Source organism: Pinus tabuliformis, chromosome 4_2 (genome assembly GCF_031772625.1).
Source record: "Pinus tabuliformis cultivar Carrire ecotype Pingquan chromosome 4_2, CPIR1, whole genome shotgun sequence".
Lineage (NCBI taxonomy): Eukaryota > Viridiplantae > Streptophyta > Pinopsida > Pinales > Pinaceae > Pinus > Pinus tabuliformis.
Window position 1 is genome coordinate 821,013,588 of NC_142304.1, and position 27,494 is coordinate 821,041,081.

The following is a 27,494-nucleotide window of genomic DNA, read 5'->3' on the forward strand; positions in this document are numbered from 1 at the left end:
ACTGTCGATGAGGATCAAAATCTCTTTTAATCTCATTCGTTGAAATTTTAAATGCATTTAAAAAAATTAAAATTTTGCATTTATTTCCTCAAAACTTTGACTTATTATTATTTTATTTTATTTTAAAATTATTTATTTATTTATTTATTTTATTTTTTTATCTTTTAATTATTTTTTTTAATTTTTTTAATTTTATTATTTTTTATTATTTATTATATTATTATTATTATTATTATTATTTTATTTTTATTTTTTATTTATTTATTTATTTTGGACCCTTGAACCTAGCCTTTTGGGAATTTTACCTAGGACCTAGGACCTATGAGGGGATTAATTGTTTTCTAACCCTCAAGACACTTTACATCATGACTTGTACAATTTTACATTTCAAGGGGGGAAACACATTTGACATAGACCACCCAGTTCTGCGACCCAAATATAATCTAGCAGATCAAGCCATTTGTAATAACCTAACCAAATAGTTAGGATTATTTCCAAATAACTTTTACATAGACTCGAAGCGTACTAGGATTCCCCTAAGATTCTAATGACAAAATCCATTCCGGCTTTGGGGTTAGGCTGAAGGAAAACTCTGCCGATCATGGATCGGTGAGACAAAAAACCTTCTGAAACATAGATTATCACTAGGAAATTAGGTTTGCCTAGGACATTTACATACATGACTCAGATCTGCTAAGATTATTTATAATTTACACATGTAGACTGGGTTTACCACATAACATGATCAGGTTGATGATGACATTTGAATGGCACGGACACGTTGATTAAGCGCTATCCCTTTTGCGAAAAAAGGGGTTGTACTGCTATGGGTAGTTGACATGCAGTGGTCAACAGGTTCTAAGAGCCTGATTAAGAAAATTACATTCTATAGATCATTTAAATTTTCTTGGACAGGAAGCCCTCCTTGATCTCCATTTTCTTTTCATCAACCATCCTATAAATCAAGACATTGTGTGTGACTTCTACAAGCCTTGCAACTTCACCAACATTCAGGGATATCCACATGATTTTCCAAATGAATCCACTATGAGCAAGCTACTGCTTTTCCAAAGAAGCAATGCTATTAGTGTTGAAGGTCACATAAAGAAGTTCAAAAATTTCATCCACATATTTTCCCACGCTACTGATTATAATCACGAGGATGTTCGAATGAAGTTATTTGTGATTTCTCTAGAAGATAATGCTCTGGATTGGTTCCAGGATAAAGGTGACAAGGCATTCGACTCTTTGAGATCCCTTCTTGATGAATTCAGAGAGAAGTATGGAGATAAGAGGGAAGGGAAATATTTGGTTAAGGAATTCAACACTATCAAGAAAAGGGAAAATGAAATGGTTGAAGAATTTAACTCAAGATTACAAACCTCCTGACAAGACAATTCCAGGACAATATCTTGAGGCCTATCCTTCAGAGACACAATATGAGATAAGACGTGCTCATCCCAACACTTCAGCTATTTCCCAAAGCACGACTGAGGAGTTGGAAAAAGACAAGAAGGCCTGAGGAAAATCAGAGATCCTTGCTTTTGAAAGAGTCCAAATTAATTCTAAGGGAAAGGAAGTTAAAGAGGAGGAATCTGAGATTTTTAAAAGATTGACCCGATTTATGAAAGAACTGAAGGTTGAACATGATAGACAGATGAGTGAGATGCAAAATCAATAAATACAAATGGAAAGTTCCAGAATGCAAAGTATGTCACCTAGAATTAACAATAACAATAGGGGTAACAACAACAACCCATAGCCGAGAAGAAATCCACCAAATGATTAGAGGCCCCCTGCGCCACTTAAGTCTACCAATATGGTTGATGAACTCATTCCCTTCTACAAACCTTGTGATAGTTTTCATGAATAAAGTACATGCGCTTTGCTAGAAGGATCTTGGAGGAAAGTAGAAATCAACAAGATCATAACGCAAATTAGATAACTCCAAGGAAACTCAATGTGTCGATATGATCTCTTCAGCTTTTGCCATCAACACTTTCAATGAAGAAAAATACCCCATTACTCAGGCATATGGTGAAAAGCCATCTTAGGAGAAGATTCTAGAACTTGCAGAAAGTAAAGTTTATACCAAGAGAGATAAGAATGAGAGCCAGAATAGACAAGTTCCATCCGAAAGGTATAAGTCAGGACTAAAGGTAGATTGGGTAGCATGGATCAACAACATCAAGATGTTAGTTCTGGTTTTAGAGTTGTTGAAGATTCCATCACAAAGGGCTTCATTCTTTAAATCCTTAGGCATTGCTCAATAAGAAAGACTTGATACTTAGCCTAAAGGTGAGGAGATCATATTAAAGAACTTAAATTGCTATATGACTAATGAAGATCATCAACCTTTCATCTTGACATTGGACATAAATGATCGTTTGCTCTATAATTGCATGCTTGACTCTGGTGCATCCACAAATGTTATGGCTAAGAAAGTTATGGAACAGTTAAACATAAGAATATCTAGACCTTATCATAACATTTGCTCACTGGATTCTAGTGAGGTTGAAGTCCTTGGTGTGGTTAAAGATCTACAGGTCTCATTAGTTGATTACCAATACAAGATCATCACCATGGACATAACAGTGATTGATGTGCCAGATGTGTGGGGAATGCTTCTTTCTAGGAAGTTTGCAGTAGATCTAGGTGGTTATATTCATATGGATCTATCTTATGCCACTATTCCAGCAGCAACAGGATGCATTATGAAAATTCTGAAAGCTGGAATCCTATTGCAGCAACTGGTATTATTTCTTCTAACTGATAAATTAAGTATTCAGATTATTGCTATGGCAACATCGAAATAAACACACTGCAACCTTCACAAATAAAAACTGCGGAAATAAATAGTGTTGGAAGTTGGAACTAAGAAAATACTATCACAGACATAAAAAATAACACTATTATTTTTGGACAAAAGTCCCTAGAAAAACCCAATGCCGGAAAAATGGTGCAACAGATGAGGGTTTTATTTTATTATACAGTAGTGAAATTTGAGTACAATCTATGGATGCCCAACTAGAAATGCAATCAGCAAGTATCTAAAAAAATAATTATAGAGAAAAATTCTCTCACCCTACAAGCAATCCCGACACTGACTTCTATAGAAAACTGGCCATCCAAACCCCATCGTGAGCCTTTCTACGTTGTCTCTCACATGTATGGCTCGATACTGCCTCTGAGCAAGCCGTCTAGCCTGTCTTTGCTGCTGGAAGTGACTCTCCGACCCTCTAGAAGACTTTCCTGACCTCTGGAAAATGAATCAACCCCCTCCTGAGCTAAATCGAACTGCTATGCGTCGGCCTCCATGCAATCTTTCCACTTCTTTTGTGTGGATCACTTCTGTCACTTGTTGTTGCCTCTCCGGATTTGGAAAATCTCCTCCGAACTCACTTTCCCTACCCCTCACTCACTGCTTCGATCTCTGGCTTTCCAATAGCTGACTGATGCTACTCTGGAAATCGATCTGCCAAGGAAATCAAATTTCTGGTGTTCTCAAGTATATTATCCATCACCACATCGTCCTCCTCTTATGATCCTCTGTTGGAGCACCAACGACCAAGATTAAAACATAATCGATGGCTAGGATCATCTCTGAATCGATCCATGTGAGTTTCTAGATGATTTTCACCTTAACTTAATTAATACTAATTAATTGACTAGTTTTCCTAAGTTTAGACTTAGGAAACATTAAAATATTGGTTAATAATCTAATTAAGTCACTTCTAGGTGGAATTTCCAGAAACGATTTATGGATCTTGGAGATCTCATGTATTCTAGGCTCTCCACCAAATTTCATGGCTAGAACACATCCGATGCTACAAAAACTAACACTCCTTCTTAGCAAGGAATGTGTTTTAGTGTTGCACATCCTATCAACACTCTGCCTCTATATCATCTCCTATCACGCTGTTGATGTCTAGCTATTGCTGCCCACCAACTACTGTGCAACTCTGATTCTACATTTGTGTTGTTGCTGACAGTTCCATACTGCTGCCAACTCTGCATCTACACTGCAACTCCCTCTCATTTGTTGCCACTGCAACTTCAACATATACAACTGAAAAGCATCCAAAATACTGAATCAATTGTGTTTACTATGATGCATCTGTCTCCCGAGTCCTGACTGCTACTAGCGACTGCACTCTCCACCAAGGAATCTATGCTACTGCTAACTCTGCACCACTAGCAACTATGCACTGCACTCATTAGCACCTGACTACTACTAGTTTGCAACTGTCACTGTGGTACTGACTACATCAACTACCTGGTCATAGCGGTTGTCAATATAGCCGTTACCTGGTCATATCCGTTGAGGTTTCTGCTCTATCTAGTTAACATGCAAAGCTTGACCTGCTCATTCAACTTGACCTGACGATGAACCACACTTGTTGGTTCGAAACGTGTCGACAAATGAATTATCTTGTGATTTATGCCGAAAAATCTCTCTTAAACCTAATATGGATCACAGAAGCCTCAATTCTACCAACTACCACTGATCCATCTTGCTACTGAATACTATGGGCCCCCATAGCTAGGTAATTATCCATGAGGTGGACACCTCAAGGACCTTACCCAGTCTCTATAGTTCTATAGGACTATAGTACCAAATCTCATCACCTCACTCTTGGAGGTATATCTGCGAACATCACGAAGTCTTCGTCCAACCTGGAGGACAACCTGTCAATCTCTGCAAATGATGCCTATTGGTGTTGCTTCTCCAACTTGTCCTTCTTCCTGAGAAGACACTGCGTGCTATAGTGACCAAGCTTACCACACCTAGAGCACTTGACCTTTGACATGTCCTTCTTCTTTCTTCTCTGTTCCCTCTTCCCCTGATTGGGACCCTTTGACGCGAGGGCCACATTTTCCTCCTCCTTCACCACCTTCGATCCGCTGCTACTATTGCCACTGATGGAACTCTTTAACAAAGCTCGCCTCAACTCCTGTTGCTGCAAGTCTGACCACATCCTGTCCCATTCTGGTAGCTTGTTTCTGCCCAATATGCTTTGGGAAAATACTTGCCACTCCTCAAAGAGACTATTCAGTGCCAACCTCACTAGCTCTGTTGGTTGAGGTGTTGCCCCAACAATTGCAAGTTGGTCTCAGACCTCCTGAATCCTGGTGAGGAAGGGATCTATGCCTTCCCCTTTCAGCATCCTGATGCATCTCAGCGTCTCCTCTAGGAACATCTTCTACCGCTTGGAAGTGCCCTGATATAGTGTGGCGAGAGCATCCCATGTCTCTTTGGCAGTATCCTTGCCGGCGATGTGTGAGACGATATGGTCCTGGACCCTATCCAGGTCCAACCGCTTCCCCTGACCCATCTCCTTCTTGTATTCTTTCAGCTGATCCGCATCCTGGGGAACTGCCACAACGTTGTTTATGTAGAGCTTTAGGCCATATTCATCCAACAAGAAGGACATCATGGCCTTCCAGATGACATAGTTGGAGGAACCATCCAACCTATCCTAATCTCTCAGCCCAGTTGTGGCCATCTCTAATCAAGTTGAAAACTCCCTCTTTCCCTGTGCTCGGCTACTACTTTGCTACTCACATTCCCTTCTAGAATGTGTCATTCTGCAAGCTGCTACTAAATTTGCAATTGGAAATTCAAACTTCCGAGACTCAAAGTTCCCTAAGGAAAATTTTCCCTCTGTTTTGTGTGCTTTCCTCTTTCACTTGACGCAGATTCTACTTCTCCAACCTGCAGCAAAACCCTCTACATCCAACCAAGAATCTGCTCAGCGAAAAAAATGAGTTGTTGTTGCTCCCTCTACCTGCTGGAATCACTGGTTTGGGAAATTCGAACTTTTTCTGCTTCCTGCACTGAAAATCGAACTTCCCCAAGAAACTCGTCCTACTTGGCAATGAACTGCGTTGCCTCAAGAATTTTGGCTTGCTTCTCCTTCTAAGCAGTGAAATTCTTTCCTTCGCTTCTGAGCTTCCAGTTGATCACTTACGCTCTGATACGATGTGAAAATTCTGAAAACCAAAATCCTACGGCAACAACTAGTATTATTTCTTCTAATTGATAAATTAATTAATCAGTTTATTGCTATGGCAACATCGAAATAAACACACTGCAACTTTCACAAATAAAAACTATGGAAATAAATAGCACTAGAACTGAGAAAATACTAACATACACATAAAATATAACACCTTTGTTTTTGGACAAAATTCCCTGGAAAAACCCAATGCTGGAAAACCAGTGCAGCAAATGAGGGTTTTATTTTATTATGCAGCAGTGAAATCTAAGTACAATCAGCTGCTCCCCAAACACCACAAAATTTTGTTGGGTGGCCTCTGCGCTGTCCCTCTGCTCAGAAATGAGAATCGCTGGTCGCTGGCTCAGCTAGCTGCAAACTTCAGCGAGAATCCTTGCCCTATGCTGCCTCCTCAGCTCCTGGATCTCCCGACAAGCACTGAGTCCCCTGCTAATCTTTAGCTCCCTCTGCGTGTTTTCTCGCTGCCCAAAAATACGCACTTCCCTCTCTCTGCGTTGGTGACTAATGTGTGTTGCGTCCCCTTACTCCATGAAATCTCCTATAGAAAAGCCTCCCTAGGGTGGGCACGGATGGTCCCTCGAAGTAGAGGTTGAATCTCTTGCGTGAGAGATTCGTGGCTAAACAACTAGTAGACTTGCTAAACAACAAAGCGTACAAGTGAGTGTTTGTTTGCAAATGTAGAAGATAATCCACAAAATGAGTCCATCCTCCTTTTATAATTTCTCCTCGTTCCTCTAAATTTTTTTTTAATATTATTTTATTGGTGGGAGCCATTTTCTACTAAGTCACTTTTGCCACCATTTAATAAAATAATAATTTGTCGCTATTCTCCAATAAAGTAATACTAGCCACCTTTCTCCAATAATATTTGCCCCTTTTTAATTAATATTACAAAAATTGGGTAAAATTCCTTAGTGACTTCCCATGCTCACAAAATTGGGGATATTACAGTCAAACTGCCTTGTATTTATACATTTCCAGGATGTCATATAATTGCCTATTTAGGCTGACTAGTCCAGGGAGGCCCGACTTGGTCTGTTTTAACTCTTTGACTCATGATAAAATAATTCTTCTTTTTCTTACAACAAGTCCAAATGGGGCTTTGACTCAATTACATTTGCTTAGCCCATAATAAATTTTCTTTTTGACTCAATTGACTCTATAAACATAAAGAACATGCTGACTAGAAATAAAATAATAATAATGAATACAATAAATACATCAGTAGTACATTTGAATTACATTATGAAGACTGACACTAGTTACATTTCCAACACCTTCAGTTGTCTTTTCATAGCAAGCACCATAGGGGTTTGCAATCCACTATCTAGGTGGTTAATAACTCTCCAACAAGCAAAACAATGGCTTAGATTTCCCTATCCTGGCGGTTAACATCTATAGAACTAGCACCATAGTTATTTATTCATCCACTAAGCCTCCCACTGATTGGTCAAACTTGGACACACAATGTCCATTGGCCTCAAAAACATCAATATAGGGGATAACACCCCAATTTCAAAGCACAGGGATCATCTACAACTCCAACATTCCTCCATGTGCCCCATGCTCATCGACAAGGGAATTCTACCTCTCTGGTCATGTTCTTCCCAAAAAAGGTTTCAACTGTTGTGCTCTTGTTTTTCCTCTATTCTCTCTTGTTCTTCTTGTGTCTCTTCGTGTGCTTGCAAAGATGTAAAGCTTCTTTTTTTTTTCCTTTTCCATTTCGTTAGGGAACAAGTGAGGTCATCAGCAATCCCCTCCCCCAATGTCCAATCATGTCTTTTGCCATCTTGTCGAGTGGTGGTTTGGTCAGTTATGTCACCTCCTCCATCTTCGAGAGTGAGGGCACCATCTTCTACTTTTCCACTCTCCCACTTCTCAGCTTTCCCTCAAACTTCGACCCATGTGTGCCTCCCTTCAGGGTAGCATTCCATCTTTTTATTATTTTCAAGAAAATAATTTTAATACTTAAATTATTTATAAGATTTGTCCCAGCTAGCCATGGCTTCCACGCTAGTTTTCACAGTTATGCTCACATATACAATGTAATATTCCTAGGGAATTTTTACAGTAAATAACAAAGCAAACATAGACATAAAACCACGAAAATCGAACACGAGTCAAACCATGAAATTTCGCCAAAACTTGTGCTGCTGAGCCATTTTATTTTAATGAGAAGAGGGTACAATGAGCTGTTGGAAAGAGTACACCTGGGCTTGCTCAAGGCAAGCTAGATAATCCCAAATGAACGATAAGAAATCCCTCTCAAATCTGTTGTTGCTCTCTCCTAGCTTTGCGCTAAAACTACCTAGAAAATACACTGCTAGATGCAAAGAACTATTGTTAGGGTCTCCTCGGATGCTCAGAAAATTTTGGGAAATTAATCCTAGGCTCCCCACCAATAACCCACAAAAAGCCATGAAGGAATTGGCCAAATGTTGACCTTGGAATTTCAGCCCAATTTTCCCCTAGCTACTGGCTGAGTTGGGACCCCAGTTTGACCCCTCAAATCTGCCCAAAAAATTCTGCCAAATTAATCTTGGCCTCTCCTCAATAAACCCAGAAAAACTCAGAAAAAGTTTGTCCTAGTTTTGACGCTCCAAAATTGACCCCAAAATGCTTGGCCCTCCTCCACAAGCTGAAGATTCAACCTGCAGCAAATGGCTGCTCCGCCAAAATGCTGGAAAAACCCCCACAACACTTCCTCGAACTCCACCTCAAGCTTCAGCCCCTAACTCCCTTCACTCCTCAACCTCCAAGCATGCCCCCTCCAAGAACTATGCAGTCCTTGTGCTATTGCTGCCAATCCTCTCCACAAACTCGCACTTCCTGTTGCTTCTACGAAAAGGTATAGGTAGGAATCCCTCCTTGCGCTGGCACTCGAAGTCCACCAAAGCAAGGGTCGAGATTTCCGTTCGGAGACACTCGTGTGGTAAACAGCACTACAGACTTGGCTTCAACTCAAGCATGCTATGTCAAAGACACAATTTTTGAATAGATGAAGTAATGACCAAAATGAGTGTCTTTTTCTCTATTTATCAAAGAGCATCTAAGATGCCCATGTAGGCCCAACTCAACTTTCCCGACCAACTTCGCTCCAATGAGAGTGTCTTCCACATGTGGGCTGTAATTCTCCATGGGGTGCCCCCCACACTCCACTAGAGCCACAATATTTCCCTTCCTTCCTAATGTTTGGAGTCCCAGTGTTGTTAAAATCGCGATAAAATCGCGATTTTATCGGAAAATCGCGATTTTTTCGCAGTGCCGATTTTATCGCGATTTTTACCCATAAAAATCGGCAATTTTTTTTATACACGATTTTTTCGAAAAAATCGCGAGTTTTTCAAAAAATCGCGATTTTTTCGAAAAAATCGCGATTTTTACCCAAAAAATCGCAGGGGCACGGGGCAGCGGCTTTTTATATGCGAAAATCGATTTTTTCTATGTCATTTTGCTGTTTGCGCGCGGAGGAGGAGGAGAAGAGGTGAGGGAGAGGAGCTGGAGGGTTTCCGTCGAATTTGGGAGCGAATCCAAGTGGTTTTAGGAGAAATCCAAGACAAGATCACCAATTTGTCCATAAAAAAGGTATGTAGATTAATTTTTTTTTGTTTTGCTTCTATAAAAACTTTGTTTTTCATTGTTTTTAAAGAATTTTTGGAAATTTTTCATTGATTTGGGATGGGTAATTTGTTATGACTATGAGAACCAATTTTTTATTTTTATTTTCTCATTTTTTTTAAACATTGTTTATTTTTTTTGAATTTTCATTGTTTTTTGGCATTTTCCATTGGCATTTGGTTGGGTAACTTGGGTTTGGAAATTGGGATTTTGGAAATAATTAACTTGTAATTTTGTAAATGCTAAATTGTAATTTGTATTATGTAATCCTAATTTCTTATTTCCTAATCCTTATTTTTCCATAGGTTTGCAAATTCAAAATTCAAAAACAAACATGCCAAGGAAATTGGATCCTTTCTGGGAATATGGTGACCCTAAAACTCCGAATGATAGACAAAACTTGTATTGCAAGTTGTGTGGAAAGGAGATATTCGGGGGGGTGTACAGGTTGAAGTTCCACCTTGCACAAATCCCTGGACATGATGTGGTGCCCTGTCCTAATACAAATGCTGAAATTATCCGAAAAGCCATGAGAGCATTGGGAGAATTAGAGCACTCTAAAGAGGCCAAAGAAGAACTCAAAAGGCAACTAAAAAGGTCAGCTGAAGGAAGTGGGCCAAGTGGCACTGGTTCTACTGCAGCGTCAGTCAATCCGGTAGCTGCATCATCATTTTTTGTTCCTCGAACCACACCTGGTGCACAACCAACTATCGGAACTGAAAAACAACAAGCTGACAAGTTGATGACAAAATTTCTCCTCTGGAGTGATATTCCTTTCAGCATTGTAAGGAATAATCCATTTTTCCAACCTACTGTTGATGCTATTGCCAATGTTGGCTCGGGGTACAAAATCCCTTCTCTTCATGATTTCAGAGGCCAGCTTCTTCAAGATGAAAAGCGTGACTGCACCCAAAGATTGGAGGATTTTAGGGAATCCTGGGCACAAACAGGATGCACTGTTATGTCAGATGGTTGGACTGACCAAAAGGGGAGAACCCTTATAAACTTCTTGGTTAGTTGTCCCAGGGGGACTATGTTTATCAAATCTATTGATGCAACTCATCAAATCAAAGATGCAAAAAATTTATGTGATTTTCTGGATGTGTTTATTTTGGAGGTGGGTGCAGAAAATGTTGTCCAAGTCATAACGGACAACGCTGCAAATTATGTTGCTGCTGGTAGAATGCTTATGGACAGGCATCCTACTTTATTTTGGACACCTTGTGCTGCCCATTGTATTGATTTGATGTTAGAGGACATAGGGAAAATTCCCTTTGTCAAAGAGACTGTTGACTCATCAAAAAGCATCACAAAATTTATTTACAATCACACATCTGTGCTTAGCTTGATGAGAAAATGCACCAACAACAAAGAGTTGGTGCGCCCCGCCATTACACGGTTTGCGACGAGTTTCATATCTCTTCAATCCCTCTTGAAATCTATGTGGGATTTGAAGAGAATGTTTGTTTTAGAGGAGTGGCGTTCTTCGCCAATGAGCCGCAAACCAGAAGGAGAGGCCGTCTGCAGACTTTTTTCATACCAAGAAGACTTCTGGGCGGGAGTGCATGAGGTGTGCGTTGTCACTGAACCTTTGGTAAAGGTTCTTCGGTTGGTAGATGGTGAGAAGCCCGCAATGGGCTATTTGTATGAAGCCATGGACAGGGCCAAAGAAGCCATTCGGTCCTACTATGATGACAAGGGAGATGATGGGTTCCGGAGACAACTCCTTCTATGGAACGTCATTGATGAGCGATGGAACAACACACTCCATCGTCCCATTCATGCTGCTGGGCTTTTCCTGAACCCTACATTTTCTTATGCATGTGGGTTTGATTTTGATGTTGAGATCATGGATGGATTATTAACCTGTGTCCAGAAGATGGTGAGAACTCCAGAACAACGTATGGAGATCTCTAAACAAATTGAGACGTATAAGATGTCAGGTGGCACATTTGGCTTTGATATGGCTATCTTTGATAGGACGGTCAAAATGCCAGGTATTTTTTAGTTTGTAACTTTGTACTTTGTAACTTTGTTTCAAATTTCATTGTCTCTTCAAATTCCATTTTTTTCTTATGTTTATTTGTAATTTTGTTGTAGCCGCATGGTGGAAGATGTATGGTGGCAGAGTACCCCTTTTGCAAAAGCTTGCCATACGCATCCTCAGCCAAACATGCAGCTCCTCGGGATGTGAGCGCAATTGGAGTGTATTTGAAAAAATACACAACAAGAAGCGCAATAGGTTAACAACTTAACACTTAAACATTTAAAATATTGCAAATTTCCAAATAAATTTTTGAATTCATTAAACAATATTTTTTTTTATAATATTAATTATTAATTATTATTTCATGAACTTTGTACAAGTTGGAGTCCCGTAGACTTAATGACATGGTCTATGTCTACTACAATCTTCGATTGTGGGTGAGGCAACTAGACAAGACACCTGATATGGATGCCATCTCATTGGATGAGATTGACACCACTGCTGAATGGAGGGTTGAGACCGAGAGGCCTCTCATGGATCCCACTGAGGATTGGTTAGTGCAGGATGAGGGGGAGGAGGAGGGGGAGGAGGAGGAGGAGGAGGAGCAGGAGCAGGAGCAGGAGGAGGAGGAGTTGGAGGAGCAGGAGGAGGAGGTGACACCGCCTACCCGGGCTACCACTAGAGGACGTGGTCTCTGTCTACCTACAGTAGCTGCTACTTCTACAGCTACTTCTTCAGCTTCTAGAGCACGTCAGACTCCACTGCCATTTCCACCACCACAGGCACCAGCATCTTCATCTAGGGGGAAAGGGAAAGCAGTGACATTTTCTCGCAAGAGGGGCAGAGGAAATCAATAGGATTAGAGTCTTAGACTTTCATTTTATTGTATATGACATTATGACATGATGAGATACATTATCATATTTTTTGTTGATATTTTGAGGCTGAGTTGGGACTCAGGACTTACTATTCAGGACATGATTCAATGTTATGTGTGATTTTAGCGCTAGAAATGATATTAAACATCTTATATATTAGTTTTTTTATCATATTTATGTGTCAATGTATTTATTTTATGTTGTAGATGGTTTAGATATTAAAAAAATTGAAAAAAAATGAAAAAAAATGAATATTTTTGTGCCAAACGATTTTTTCCCGATTTTTTTCGATTTTTTCCCGATTTTAACGATTTTTTCCGCTTTTTTCCCGGCGCCGATTAAATCCCGATCGCGCTTTTAACAACATTGGTTTGGACCCCCACTTAATTCCAAAATTCATGTGGGACCTTTGAACCCACATCTCCTAAGTGCAAACATGAAATAAGACAAAATTGAGCAAGATTGATATTTCCCTTAGCAATATTGCTTAGTGGGAATATCACATACAAAAATAGATGTAAAAAGGCTGGTTTGTTACAGTAACTTATTTGTTTGAGTGGAACTCGGACAAAATTCACAATATATTCCATGACATCCTCTTGCAGACAAGAACCAAGTTGAAGCAAGTGCATAATTGACAATGGATTTGCTCTATGTGCATATGAGAAAATAGAAAAAACTTTGGTATATCTTATTATTTGTAGTTGTGCTACTGTGGATGTTATTATAAATGATGTTTGATTGTGAGATAATAATTTTTCCAACCCAATAAATTGAATCATCACCTCAAATTCATGTCTTAGCCGGTATTAAAATGTGTATTAAGCTTTAAGTTGTTTATTCTGTTATTTTTTCTTAACATATCAGCACCTTGCTAGCATAATTTTGTTTCTTCTTAAATATTTAAACAACATACATTCTCTCTAATCACAAAACACAAATTACATTAGTTACTAAGTCTACTTTATAGCCATGTTATCAAATGCCAGATTAGGCACATTACAATGACTGATTGAAGATAATTCATCAATATCCTAAAAAATTGTGATTTCAAAGCATTGGTGTAAAGAAACAATGAGTTTTTGAGATACAATTATTTGAGATGATTCTTCAGTATTGTGGTTAATCAATAAGAGTTCAGTGTTAATTATGTGGGTAATCTGCCTTTACAGTTTTATGCGGTAAAGTCATGCGAAATGTGGGTGTGGAAATTGGTCTGGGAGCATTACAACTTACTGCTTATCTTAGTGAATTGATGCATGAAAAGGGAATTGATTTTGTTGCTATGGCCTCTGTCCGCACTCTTAAGGAGGTAAATTTGTTATTGTGCTTATTTATCTTTCTACTAAAGTGAGAATGCGCTTATTTAAGACCGCTCATTGTTGTTAGAACAAATTTTTGTAATGAAGTAAACAATCTTACCAATAGTGTGTCTACAATAAGTACTCTAATATTGAAGGTAAAATGATTCTATTTTACAAATGAAATATTGAAGGACTTCTTGGAGATTTTGTAGGCAATGTTGATTTTTGAAATATAATCAGTATGTGGTATGTTTTTTGATATTATTTGTATTGGTAGATGGCCGAGACAATTTGATGTTCTTGATATCATGGTGTTGCTTGACATGAAACAATGGTTTGTGTATGATTGTCACTTGGTTGTCAATTGCAATTTTGAAATGGACTTTTCCTATCCTTCTTTGTCCTTGTCGTTGTTTCGTTAAAATACTAATGGTCAAGTTAAGGTTATGATACCTATTACTCATGATGTATGAGAATTAGATATGATGCTCGTTCGAGTTACACATTCCAGATCCATATTGATGATACAAAGCTTACTTAGTTTGATACTCAAGCAAAGGTCAAAGGAAGCCTTGGAAGCCCAAAAATTGCTCACAAGTGTGGAAGTAATAACTGTTGCAGGGGCCAAAAATTTGTGACCTGCATTGTAGTCTGAAATTCTATCACTGGGGGTCGACGCTGTGTTGTTGGAAGAGATTTTACTGGGTTTGACTTGGACAAAAGAAACACATCATCAAGAAGGTCTGACTTGGTCTTGGAAGGGTATTTGTCTTGGTCTAGAGGTCTTGGAATTCGTCATTTGAAAAATCTATAAGAAGAGAAGAGATTTGCAGGTTTTCCTCTCAAGTGGAAAGGTTTTGGCCCTGACTTGTAGCCTACATCTTGTGTTCTTTTGTATTGTTGATCTTCTTGTTTTGGTAGTTGTTTGATGATAAGAACAACATAATAATAAGAGAAGAAGCTAATAATCAAGAAAATTGAAAATACATCACAAACAATTATCAAGTTGAAAACAAATCATCTTAGTTGCAGTGTTTTAGATTTCTCAACACCACTGATAATCGTCTTAGGCAGCCTAAACACCTCCCGGAAAAATAGCTCGGCCACCTGTGAAGTTGAGTATCGAGCTGGAATAGCGAAAAAGTGTGCAAACATTGTCAGCCTATTGACAAACACATAAATTCAATCTCTGCTCTGCACTACTGGCAACCTTGTGATAAAATCCATCGAAATGGTCTCCCATTTCCTGTCAGGAATAGGAAGAGGTTGTAGCAATCCAACCAAGGGTGTGTTCTCTCCCTTGTTCCTCCGGGAGATCGCCAAGGGTGCATATTCCCTCATGGTGTGGCCCCCGCCTTCCACCAGCTCCATGATATAAAGTGGGTCCTTCTCTTTACCTAAAAATCAAATCTTTCTTTGATTTATCCATTCTCCTAAGTTGTGGGCCAAAATACCTCCCAATTGCCAAAATTTGCAAATACGTAAATTATTCTTAACAAAATTAATTAATTTGGGGATATTACACTCCTCCCCACCAAAAATTGCTTGTCCTCAAGAAGTGCCTAGTCAATCACCCTCTCAATCATCTAACCCAAACAATCACTACACATAATAGTGGGTTCCCAAATGTACCACCCAATGAATTATGGTCTTAGCCCTATCTTGCCAGGATCCCAAGCCATCCTGATCAGCGTGAGGCATCCCTTGCTCCCCTCGCTATCCAGCTCAGCATAAGCGCTAGTCGCCCTCTACATGTCATTAGTAAGTAGAGCACCATGGTAGTATAAAATCCTAATCATCTCCTTGTAAAACTGCTCTACCGAATAGTCCCTCTCGTGTAAAGAGTAGACTCCTGAAGATGCAATCCAATCCCTATGGGTTTGAACCCTTGTCGGCCTGAGCTTTCCCTGATCTCTTCCTGCTAATCACCCTGCCACACTAGTGAAGTTCCCTGCACTATCAATGAATCACTAAAACCCGATGGAAGATTTGGATGACCTTCCCTTGTAGAAACTAGCTCACCTCTATGGGTAGCTGAATTACTAAGTCCTGCTATGCCAAAATCCCCTGCCCATCACAGAATGAACCTATCTTGCTGACATCATGAGACCTCGGTCATGCCCGACTACTCAACATGCTCATACCAGATCCTCCTCTCCGGTAATGCTCAACCACTATATCTATCAGGACCAGCGCTATGCCCAACCTGCAAGGGAAACTCAGAATGCTCAAGTCCACCACTCCACGACTAGCCTTGATCTAGAGCAGCAACCTACCTCACCATATGATGAAGGTCTCAACAACTCCCCATGTGTCATCCTGGGAAGGAATTGGATCACCCTCCATTGTAACCCTACCCATTGAGAAGTGGAGTGATCCACTCACCAATCGGGTCCCTGGATCCCCCAACCATACTGGGAGCTCACAGCTCCCAATCCTCATGGGCTGCCGCTACGAAGCACTGCTACCCGTTAGAGACCATCCGACCCTCATCTCTGACCCTAATATGTATACCATAGGTGGACCCCAAGTATCAAGAATTTGTCCCCAACATGCCAATCTATGTTGATTTGGGGTAGCATCGAATGTGCTCTAGCCATGAAAATTGGTGGAGAGGCTAAAGCACATGAGATCTCCAAGACCTAGAAATGGTTTGAGCAGATTCTACCTGGTTAAGGCAATATTAAAATAATTAATATTTTTAATGGGGTTTCTAAGTTTAAACTTAGGAAAAATAAATTATTAATAGGTATTAATATAAAACTGGGTTAGAAGGTTCCAAAAGACATGGATCAAGCCAAATCTAATCTTAGCCGTTGATTAGAGATGTAATCTCGACCGTTGAAAGACCAATAGGAAAAGTATAAGAGGAGGCTTGAGGGTCAGTTGGAGAATACACCAGAGTGATTAGTCATTCGATTTACTAGAGTGGGGTTTGCTAAGTAAAGTTGAATAAGTGATCAGTTTGCAACGAGGGGCAGTGAGTACTGGACAAAGAGGCAGAGATAGTACCAAGAGACCAGCACAGAGGTAGACGCAGAAGTGAGAGCAGGCCACGCAGAACCAGAAGGGCCTGTGTCATCCACGCAAAGGGCAGCAGTAGTGACGAAGAAGGCCGTAGAGGCTGCGCAGTGCCTCAGAGGGCTGATGTAGAGGGGTTTGAGGCTGACACAGAGGCTAGGAGGGATGATGCAGTGCTTCAGTTGGGTTGGAGAGGGTTTCGTGGGAAAGTTTTTATGAATATCTGCTTCTGAATAGAGAGGTATTACTGCCGGTTACTTTTCTTTGTTAAGTGAGCCAATTTGGCACCCAGTTGTACTCAAGGAAAGACTGCATAATAATATATCCCTCAGAATTGCTGCACCGATTTTCCCAAGTTGGGTTTTTCCAGGGATGAGTTTTCCAAAAATAACGGTGTCACTTGTGTGTTTGCTATTCTTTCAACTATTGTAGATGGTTGAGACTGTATTGTGTTTATTTCGATGTTTATATGTTTAAATAACTTGTTTGTAATTAACAAGTAGGAGAAATAAACCAGAAGAATACAGATAAAATTTCTAACGGGTAATACTTAGATATTTCAACATGGTATTAGAGCGTGGTTACAGATCACAGGAGTGCTGAAGGCATCAATTGAAGTAGAGAATTTGCAACAGAAACAGTTTTCCCAAGTGACAGAAGTTGTTCTTAGCAGAAAGCGGCAGAGAAGGGTTGACGCAGAGGGACTGCGTCATCAGTTCGGGCCAGAGAGAGGCCAATGCAGACGCTGAGGAGGGCAGAAAAGGCGCTCGAAGAGCCACACAGAGCCCAACAGGGTTGACGTCGTTGGCTAGTGGAGCATTTCAGCCAGTGTCGGGATTGCGCATAGCCTAGAGGCTTAGTCCTTCGGTTGCTACAGCTTAGAAAGCTGTGGGCAGATTACGAGGAATGAAGGTGGTGGGGCGTTGTTGCTGCTGAGACAGAACAATACCTTAACGGGGCAAAACCAAGGTAGAGGGAGTCGCTACCAAGGCGGATTTCTAGCCAAGGAATCTGGATCAGTGTTGCGAGTGCACAAGAGATCGGAGAGGTGCGACTCAACGGTTGGCAAGCGGATTTCCACGAGGGAAATCAAGGCTCAGAGGGAATCTAGCAGAGAACTTCTAGGAGGGAAGTAGTGACTCAGAGGGAGTCGAAGAGAGAACTTCCAAAGGGAAGTAGAGACTTGGAGGAGTTGACAGGAAGAGCAGAGAGATGGCCATGAATGGACTGATGGATCAGGACAGGCTGGACGAGGTGTCCAACTTTGTGGTCTGAAAGGTCAGGATCTTATCCATTCTAGATAGACATCGCATCAAGGCCTTCGCCTTGAGAACAGTGGCTGTCCCAGTTGACCAGACTAATAATGAGAAGTAAGAGGAGGCAATGGCCAAGGCGACATGCATCATCCTTGATGGGGTCAAGCATCATGTGGTCCAACATATTGCCGAGAAGGAAACAACAAAGGAAACGTGGAACACCTTGAAGACGTTGTACGAGCATACTTTCGTGCAGAGGAAGATGTTACTTGAGAATCAGTTGCGGTCATACCAGATGCAGAAGGGGGAGCAGACAGCTCACTTCCTCAGGAAATTGAAGGAGATCCGGGACCAACTAACTTCCATAGGGGCCATGCCGGATCAGAAGTTGATGGTGAGGACTGCACTAAATGCAGTCTCCGAGGAGTGGGAGACATTTGTCCAAAGCATACTGGGCAAGGAAAATCTTCCAGATTGGGAAGAATTGTGGGCGGCTCTTCTCCGAGAAGAGATCAGACGGTTGAGCAAAATGGGAAGTAGCAGCAAAGGAGTCCAGATCAAGAAGGAAGAGGAACAGGATGCAGCTTTGGAATCTGCGGGGAAGCAGGAGAAGAGGAAGAAAAAGGACCTTTCCAAGTTCAAGTGATTCAACTGTGGGGAACTGGGTCATTATGCGAACTAGTGTTTGAGGAAGAAGACTAAGGGAGAGGTTTCTAACTCCAAGGCAGCGCCAACGAAGGCGGAAAAGGAGGTAGAGGAGGATGACAATTGTGCCATGAGTGCTCATGTCCCTCTAGAGAAGAGGTGGGGAGACATCGAGCTGTAGTCAGGAGGACTATAGGCGATGAGGTGCAGGATCCATGAGGTACCCAATCTCTTGGATTATACCTTGCTACGGGAGCCTCGAAGAGAGAGTTACAGGACTGGTGGATGTTGGTAGAAACAGATGCGGATGAAGCGGTAGAGTGTGCTACAGTGAAAGAGTCCCCGGGCAGCGCAAGTCTAGCAGGTTGCAGCAGTATGAGAGGCATAGACAGGGTTGCAACAATGCAGGATGACACAAAGAGGTTTGTAGCGGTGCCAGAGGCAGGGAATTGTTGCAGCAGCACATAGACAGTAGAGGGAGTACTTGATAGCGACAGAGAGAGCTTCAGCATTGGGAGTGTTTCTAGCCTGACAAGGGTGTCAGTAGTTGGGTGGATCAGTTACTTACTTCTCAGTAACTGAGTTGCAGTGCAATAGCAGTTAGTAGTAGCACGATGTAGCATGATGAGAGGGGGTTGCAGTGCAGATGCAGTGTTGGAGAAAGGACTAGCAGCAGCATGGATGTAGAGGGAGCTGTCGTACGGATATAGCAGTACAGGATGCAATAGTGCATAGGATGTAGGGCAGGGAGGCCCAGCATCAACATAGGTATCAGTGTCGTATAATCAGAGTAATGCTCAGTGAGGAGTATTATTAGAGCACAGTCCTCGCTAAGAGGGAGTGTTGATTTGGGGTAGCATTGGATGTGCTCTAGCTATGAAAATTGGTGGAGAGGCTAGAGCACATGAGATCTCCAAGACTCATAAATGGTTTGGGCAGATTCTACCTGGTTAAGGAGATATTAAAATAATTAATATTTTTAATGGAGTTCCTAAGTCTAAACTTAGGAAAAACTAAATATTAATGGGTATTAAAATAAAACTAGGTTAGAATGTTCCAAAATACATGGATCAAGCCAAATCTAATCTTAGTCATTGATTAGAGATGTAATGTTTGCCATTGAAGGACTAACGAGAAAAGTATAAGAGGAAGCTTGAGTGTCAGTTGGAGAATACACCAGAGTGGTCAGTCATTCAATTTACTAGAGCGGGGTTTGCTAAGTAAAATCGAATCAGTGATCAGTTTGCAGCGAGGGGCAGTGAGTATTGGAAAGAGAGGCAGAGATAGTTCTGAGAGACCAGCGCAGAGGCAGAGAGGCAGACGCAGAAGCCAGAGTAGGCCACACAGAGCCCAACAGAGACAACGTAAAGCCAGAAGGGCCTGCGTCATCCACGCATAGGGCAGTAGGAGTGACGCAGAAGGTCGTAGAGGCTATGCAGTGCCTCATAGGACTGACGCAGAGGGGTTTGAGGCTGACGCGGAGGCCAGGAGGGCTGACGCAGTGCTTCAGTTGGGCTGGAGAGGGTTTTGTGGGGCAGATTTTTTGAATATTTGCTTCCAAATAGAGAGGTATTCCTGTCGGTTATTTTTCTCTGTCAGGTGAGCCAGTTTGGCACCTAGTTGTACTCAAGGAAAGACTGCATAATAATATAACCCTCAAAATTGCTGCACCAATTTTCCCAAGTTGGGTTTTTCCGGGGATGAGTTGTCCAAAAATAACGGTGCCCTTGTGTGTTTGCTATTCTTTTAGCTGTTGATCTGTAGATGGTTGAGACTATATTGTGTTTATTTCGATGTTTATATGTTTAAATAACTTGTTTGTAATTAACAAGTAAGAGAAATAAACCAGAAGAATACAGATAAAATTTCTATCGGGTAATACTTAGAAATTTAATCAATCTGCTCTGCTCCTCTTAGCCCATACAGTGAAATCCACTATCCCAACTCTTGATGATACGGCTGGACATTGCTCGAAATCTGGACACCCTCTTGTAGACGAAGTCTATCATCCATGTTCCTCAGGCTCTTGTAATGCCTTAGACCAACTCTCCAAAAGTGCATCATGCAGCTCCCCCTCCCCAAGTGTGAGCCCAGGGTTGGAACATATGCTACCTCGGCAATAAAGCACATGATCCCCAAATTTGTATTTGTTAGCTCGTGCATTCACCAAATGCCTCAACTGGAGAGTCTCCACCCTGCCCATGACACGCAGTGTCTCATCCAACTGCCTAGGGTGGGCCTCCCATGTCCTGCTGCCTGAATGGAGAGCATCAAGGGGCAACAACCAAACGCTCTGCGAATGTAAGCAACAATGGAAGATGATGGTTGGGTAGGTTCCCAAGGGTATTATCAAGAGTCTGTAGGGATAATGAAGAGTAATCCTATGGAGGATCCTCTTTCCATCTCGAATCTGCTTATAACCCCATTGAAGGCCTGTCTACACTAAACATGGTGTCCCCAAATGCTCAACAATGTCCTTGTTGACCACTACGTGTCAACTACCGATAGCAGTACACCCCCTTTTTTCGCAAAAGGGATAGCGCCTAATCGATGTGTCCCTGCCATCTAGCTATCGTCATCAGCTTGAGGATCATCTCATAATGTAAACTCAGTCTACATGTGTATAATGTAAATAATCTCAGCAGATCCATGTTGTGTATGTAATCACTTAAGTAAACCTAATTTTCTGGTAACGATCTACATTTCGGGAGGTTTTTTGTCTCACCGATCCATTCTTGGATGGGCGGCAGAGTTTTCTTTCAGCCTTATCCCAAAGCCGGAAGATTTTGCCACTGGGATCTTAAGGGAGTCCTAGCATTCTAGATCGAGTCTATGTAAAAGTGATTTGAGAATATTCCTAATTATTTGGTTAGGTTATTTCATTACAAATTGGTTGATCTGCTAGATTATATTTGTGTCGCAGAACTGGGTAGTCTGTGAGAGTCTTTTGCAAATGGGTTTTCCCTCTTGAGATGTAAAAATGTAAAAATCATGATGTAAAGTGTCTTGAGGGTTAGAAAAATAATTTATCCCTTCATAGGTCCTAGTTCCTAGGTAAATTTAAATTTTCCAAAGGTAAATTTCATGGATCCTTTAAAAAATTAAATGTTAACAAATCTAGAGACTAAGGCTAATTGATTATTTTGCTAAATTTTATGCCTTGCGTCCCTGGGGTTAAGTCAAATCAAAATTTTGAGGAAATAAACGCAAAATTTTAATTTTGATATTTATTAAAATGCATTTGATTGAAAAATTTGAGATTTCCTCAATATTTAAAATTTCGATGGATGAGATTAAAAGAAATTTTGATCCTCATCAGCGATCGAGATCATTTTGACAAGGATCACTCGAACTAGTCGTTGGAAGATTTATTTTTAAATAGGAGGTCATTTGCCAGTCAGTATCATCCGATCTCTGGATCGTTTACTAAGCGAAAAATCTTTTTATGAGCAATAAAGAAAGACTTTGGGGTTAATTTCTGTTGGTGTTACTCTTCGTGGAAATACTGTAAGATGTGCCATTTTCATGCATAGATTTCTTTTTAGCTATTGATGATAGCTTTTTGAAGAGTGATTTGAGTACAAGTATCTTGCTCAGTTGTTGGGGTTTGAATGATAATTTAAGTTTTGAATATAATAGCAAGTATCTCTATTTATCTTAATTTTATTATCGTTTTCTTGCTCTATTTTGATGGTTGAATTGAGTTTTGCAGGAAAGTTTTGATTTTTAGATCATCGAGCGTTCGGAGAGGTTTTCAGTTGGATCAGCGAACTCTTGATCTGTGTTTTCTAAAGAGCCCAGTTTAATTTGATCCAGAACTTATCATAAGATATCTTTTGTGGGTGATGCATGAAGGATTTTGAGCTCAGCAACTCCTTTAAACTTTAAAATCTTTTTTTTTTTTTTTTTTTTTTCTGTGCTAAATCGATAAATCTGGTTGTTGAGAGCCTCAGATTATCAGATCTGGGAGTGGAGTCGGACTCACACTCCCTAGATCTAATAAATTTGTCATTTATGTACACAAATCTGTAAGTAAAAAAAAAAAAAAAAAAATTGGTTTTTCTGACTTAAGTTTATGGGGTTTCATTTATTTTTTGTATGTCCAAGTTTTGGATGTTTTATTTTTTTGCATATTTGTAAATTTTATTTTATTTTATTATATATAATTTTTTTTATTTTTTTGAATAGACTTAGCATTTTGTAAATATTTAAATAGATACACATTTAACAACTTGTACATAGTCCATTAGAAATTCTATTTATTCTTTTATTTATTTATTTATTTATTTATTTTGTGGGACCCTTAGCACCTTTTAAGGAAAAAAATTTAAATTTTGATTTACAAATTTCTTTTTGGGTGGTTTAATTAAACTTTGCAATTCGTTTGTTTTTATGAGATGGGCCACAAATATTTGTAATCTTCTAGAAAAGCTAGGCTTCAGATATTATAAAGATAAATTCCTAGAAGCCATAAATTAATTCAACGGCATCAAATTTTTGAAAGTATCTCCATGGTTGCAGTTTCATAAGTGCATTTTTGCCTTTTCCATTATATATACAGTCGTTGGGGTTTTTCTTTTCTTAAATTCATTCTTGCACGTATCATTTCAGAGGAGGAACTGAATAGATAACGAGGGCTTTCTTCTTGCCCAGCCTCACGTTAAGGCTGTTTTTACTGTCAAGCAGTCTTTCTTCAAGAGCCGCAAGCCTCCAGGGCTCTTCTGACCACACGGCAGACCTGATTTCACATTAATTTGCATTTTTGTGACACAAAAAATTGTTCAGGGCTTTATTCCTTGCAGCTACAGGCCTCACCTACCTTCTCTCTGTATTTTTCAGATCTAGGGTTTATAAACTCGAATTTGTGGTTGATTTGATTGTTTTCCTGCAGAGACAAGCAATAAAATTTTGCTTGAGGCCCAAAACCTTTAAGGGTTTGATTTTACTTGCAAATTCATATGCTAACCCATTCAGATTTCTTTTTCTTTAAAAAAGGAGGGTTTTCATCATTTTGGGACAAATTCATCTGGCTTTTTTTTTTCTACTAATTTTGTGGCAGCTGCAAGGGCTTTCAAAATGATATCTTATGCATCTTTATGCCTCATTTAACGGTGTTAATATCAGGTATTTAAAGAAAATCTTGCCACCGTTGCTAAGCTGCAAATCTTCTGATCTGAATGCTCTTTCCTTTAGCGAATTCTTGGCATTTATCGAGGCCTTTGAGAGGCACTTTTTTTTTTTTTTTAAAGGACTCTAGACCTGGTGCGAAAGTCATATTGCAAGAGGGTTTCAAGAAAATTTTATTTCTCTTTGTTTAATTTAAATTTTGAGGCCTTTCTCTCTCAAAACCGTAAGCATCAGAGAACATCTTTCCAGATTTTTAATTTATTAGGGAAGCCGCAAAGTAGTGAGCCTAAAATATAAACCTTTTCTGACCCTTGATCAAATTACAGTCAAAATCGAATTACTCATAAAATTTCATTGATTGTTTCAAGGCCTTAAAGGTTTGTTTCTTTTGCCATTACTCGCTGTGAATGTCATCAAACTAACCAGATCTGAAGCATGCGTTATATTATTTAAAAGTCAACAACAAGAAGCCTAAAACAATTAGGAATTCACCATACATTGATTACAGAGGTTGCTGAGCATTTTGTCCTGAAATCTTGCTTGACTGTGAATTCATTAGAGCGCTGACATTTCTCTCATAGAATTCTGATATGAAATTTTGAACATCTGATCTCGCTGTTTTGCAGGGCTAACACATTGTGATTGCAAGACTTATATCATTGGGTTGAATTCTAAACAGTGTGCATCAATATCCTAGTCACCAAGACAAGGCTAAAATCTTTAGAGTCTCAATCCTTTCCTCTGTGGCTTATTTGCAGACTGTCTAATAACCAGATCTGAAACACTACATTACGGACCCAAATCACATTACAATCCTAATAATAAAGAGCTAAAGCAATCTAAATTGATATAACATGTTTTGGGCTCTTGTTCCTTGATTTGTGGTTGACTGATTTTTGTTTATTAATATCTGATACTACAGTGGTATATTTCCATTCCTTCCAACATTAAAGTTTGGTATTGGCTGTTGCATCCTGTTGAATGGTGTTATAAGCTGGTCTTGACCAAGTAGTGGATTAATATGTATTTGACAGCAGTGGTATTATGAATAGATATTTCATAGCTTGGTTGCAAGTAACTTAGTATTTCCTATACGAAAGCGTTTGGCCACAAGTGGAAGACATTCATATAAGCACATATCTAGAGGCATTGACATTATTTTATTCAGTAATCTTAAAAGTGCTTCATTGTTCACCTTTGGAACCTTGCTATCTTGGCATCTATTGCATTGAAGTATTTTGACTGCTTGCATCTCATTAGCATATCATTGGTTTATGAGTACCCTTAAACTTTACTTGCAAAGTTATATTTCTCTTGTGCTTGCCACTCATTTTTATCATCTGTATTGCTATATCACGGAAGTATCTTGCTTTTTTGTATTCTTGCAAGTTATCTCTTGTTCATATATCAATCTTACATCTTTTACTAATTTCTCATTGCAGTATTGCCTATCTTGTGGCTTGAGGAATATTTCATCATTGAGCAAGATTCTCTAATTTATTTGAGCATTGTATCTAGGCACTGGTCTCTTATGGTCTCATCTTAAGTGTCATATTATTTTAGCTGAGATTATCGGTCTCACATTGTTCAATTTGATAACATAGCTTGCTCTCTAATCGCACTTCAAGCTACCTAGAGAAGTAATTGCCTTGTCTCAAATCTCCTAGAACTTCTTGTTCCAACAAGTTTTCCCCTCATTATTACCTTTAGGGACTACCCCCCTTGACTTAGCTAGGAGAGAGTCTAAAAGGAGTGAGTAGGGATCAGGGTGACAACCCCTACTCTGAGCGTTGCGCCTTAGGAGTACAATTTAGGCGACAACAGTCCTCATCAACCCTAGGTGAGCTGCCTCCAATGGTACACCTAATGCCTCTGTCCATAAGTCTCCTTGGAGCCAACACTACAAGAGCTTGTTGTGTCGTATCATATGAAACTACATACCACTAATTATCACTGCACTCCTTGGCATGCTACTAGATGCCGAAACTTGTCCCTATACACCACTAGATCTCCCTACCTACTGATGTATCACCCTATACCGTCGAGTGTCCCATATGCACCAACGCATCCGTCACCCCACTAGAAAATCCAATGTGGTGTGAATCACTACCCCTACTCCATGGTGTCAACCCATGTACCGTGGCACACCACCATGCACCTTCGTGCTCACCTGTGAGTTGCTGCCCAACGTTGTATGCTCCTACATGTTGTTGGATGCCATGATCTAAAGCTAAGGCAGTACGTGTCGGCCCACACCCTATTGGTGTCACCACCTCCACAATCGCATCACCATTCCCTTTGATGCATGGACCTCGCCTCCAAACTCTCTCCGAGAGACATGAGAGGTGAATCCCCCTATGTACCAGTGGCGATGCCACCACTGTGTTGCTCCTTTGTGACCATTGTGCCCCACATAACTAGGGAGAACCCTCGGCTCCATATAAGGCACTGTCTGGTGGCTTGCCAATGCCACCTCCTCCGACAAACTCTTGCCAGAGTATGTTGATCATCCTGTGATCCCATGTACAACCATCATACCAAGACAACCCAAGGAGTTTGTCCATAAACTAGTTGGCCACTGGTGCCGACCGAAACTCCCCTAGCCAATGTGAGCGCTCAATCGCTAGGTCAACTATGCCACCAATGTCATAGTCAACCAACATATTTGCAAAATGATAGGTGTTCCCACCCAAATCCCAATGCTAGTCTGTGCTTTTGATGTCCCCACTGCTTGGAAGCTCCTGCTAAGATTCACCCCGGTCCACAACCATCTCCATAGCCTACTCCACTAGGTACCAACTACGAATCTCTCACCATCCAACCCTAAGAGAGAGATCAAATGTATGAAGTTATGAACTCCCATACACATAATAAGCCCTCCATCCTACAAATGTTGCACCATGCGCAGCTCATGTCGCCTCATTTCACCATCCTGGTCAACACAAAATCCGTCGAGGTGACGCTGCCTCTCCCTCTCAAATGTGCAGGGGTAACCTACTAGTGCTACCATCCTCATCTTTATATGTTTGAGTAGGGTTTCTTCATCGCTCTAATGTGCACTTTAGCTGAACCATTAGGGAACCCAAACATTACCCAATGTGAGTTAGTTTGTGTTAGTTTTTGTAGCATTAGATGAGTTATAGCCATGAAACTCGGAGGAGAGTCTAGAATACATGGGTTCTCCAAAACCTAGAAATTATTTCTGGGAATTCCACTTAGAAGTGTCTCAATTAAATTATTGGTCGTTTTCTAAATACTTCCTAAGCCTAAACTTAGGGAATATGGTTAATTAATCAGTATTAATTGAGATAAGGTGAGAATCATTTAGAAGCTCACAAGGATCGACTCCAAGATGATCCCTAGCCATTGATTAAGTTTTAATCTTGGTCATTGGTGTGAAAATTTCTAAGCACGAAATTCTACTGTAGTAATTGATTTATTTCTCCTACTTATTTTCCACAATAAGTTATTTACAAAACCCTTTTAGTAAACATTAAAATAAATTCTACTGCAATTATCAAATAATAGCATAGAGAAAAATAACATTGATGTACAAGCACAAGAATCAATCACATCAAGACAATTATTTTTGGACAATTGTCCTCGGAAAAGCCCAATGCGGGAAAACCGGTGTAGCA

The 27,494-nt window shown here is 40.2% G+C and overlaps 1 protein-coding gene across 4 annotated transcripts in view; it reads left to right on the plus strand.

Moving 5' to 3' along the window:
* LOC149172188 (actin-related protein 8-like) overlaps window positions 1-27,494 on the plus strand; it is a 593,626-nt gene that overhangs the window by 332,153 nt on the left and 233,979 nt on the right. For all 4 annotated transcript variants that reach the window (XM_089424239.1, XM_089424240.1, XM_089424242.1 and 1 more), the window contains one exon: window positions 13,676-13,815. In XM_089424239.1, coding sequence (XP_089280365.1) covers window positions 13,676-13,815 — 140 coding nt within the window. The remainder of the gene's footprint in view (window positions 1-13,675; window positions 13,816-27,494) is intronic.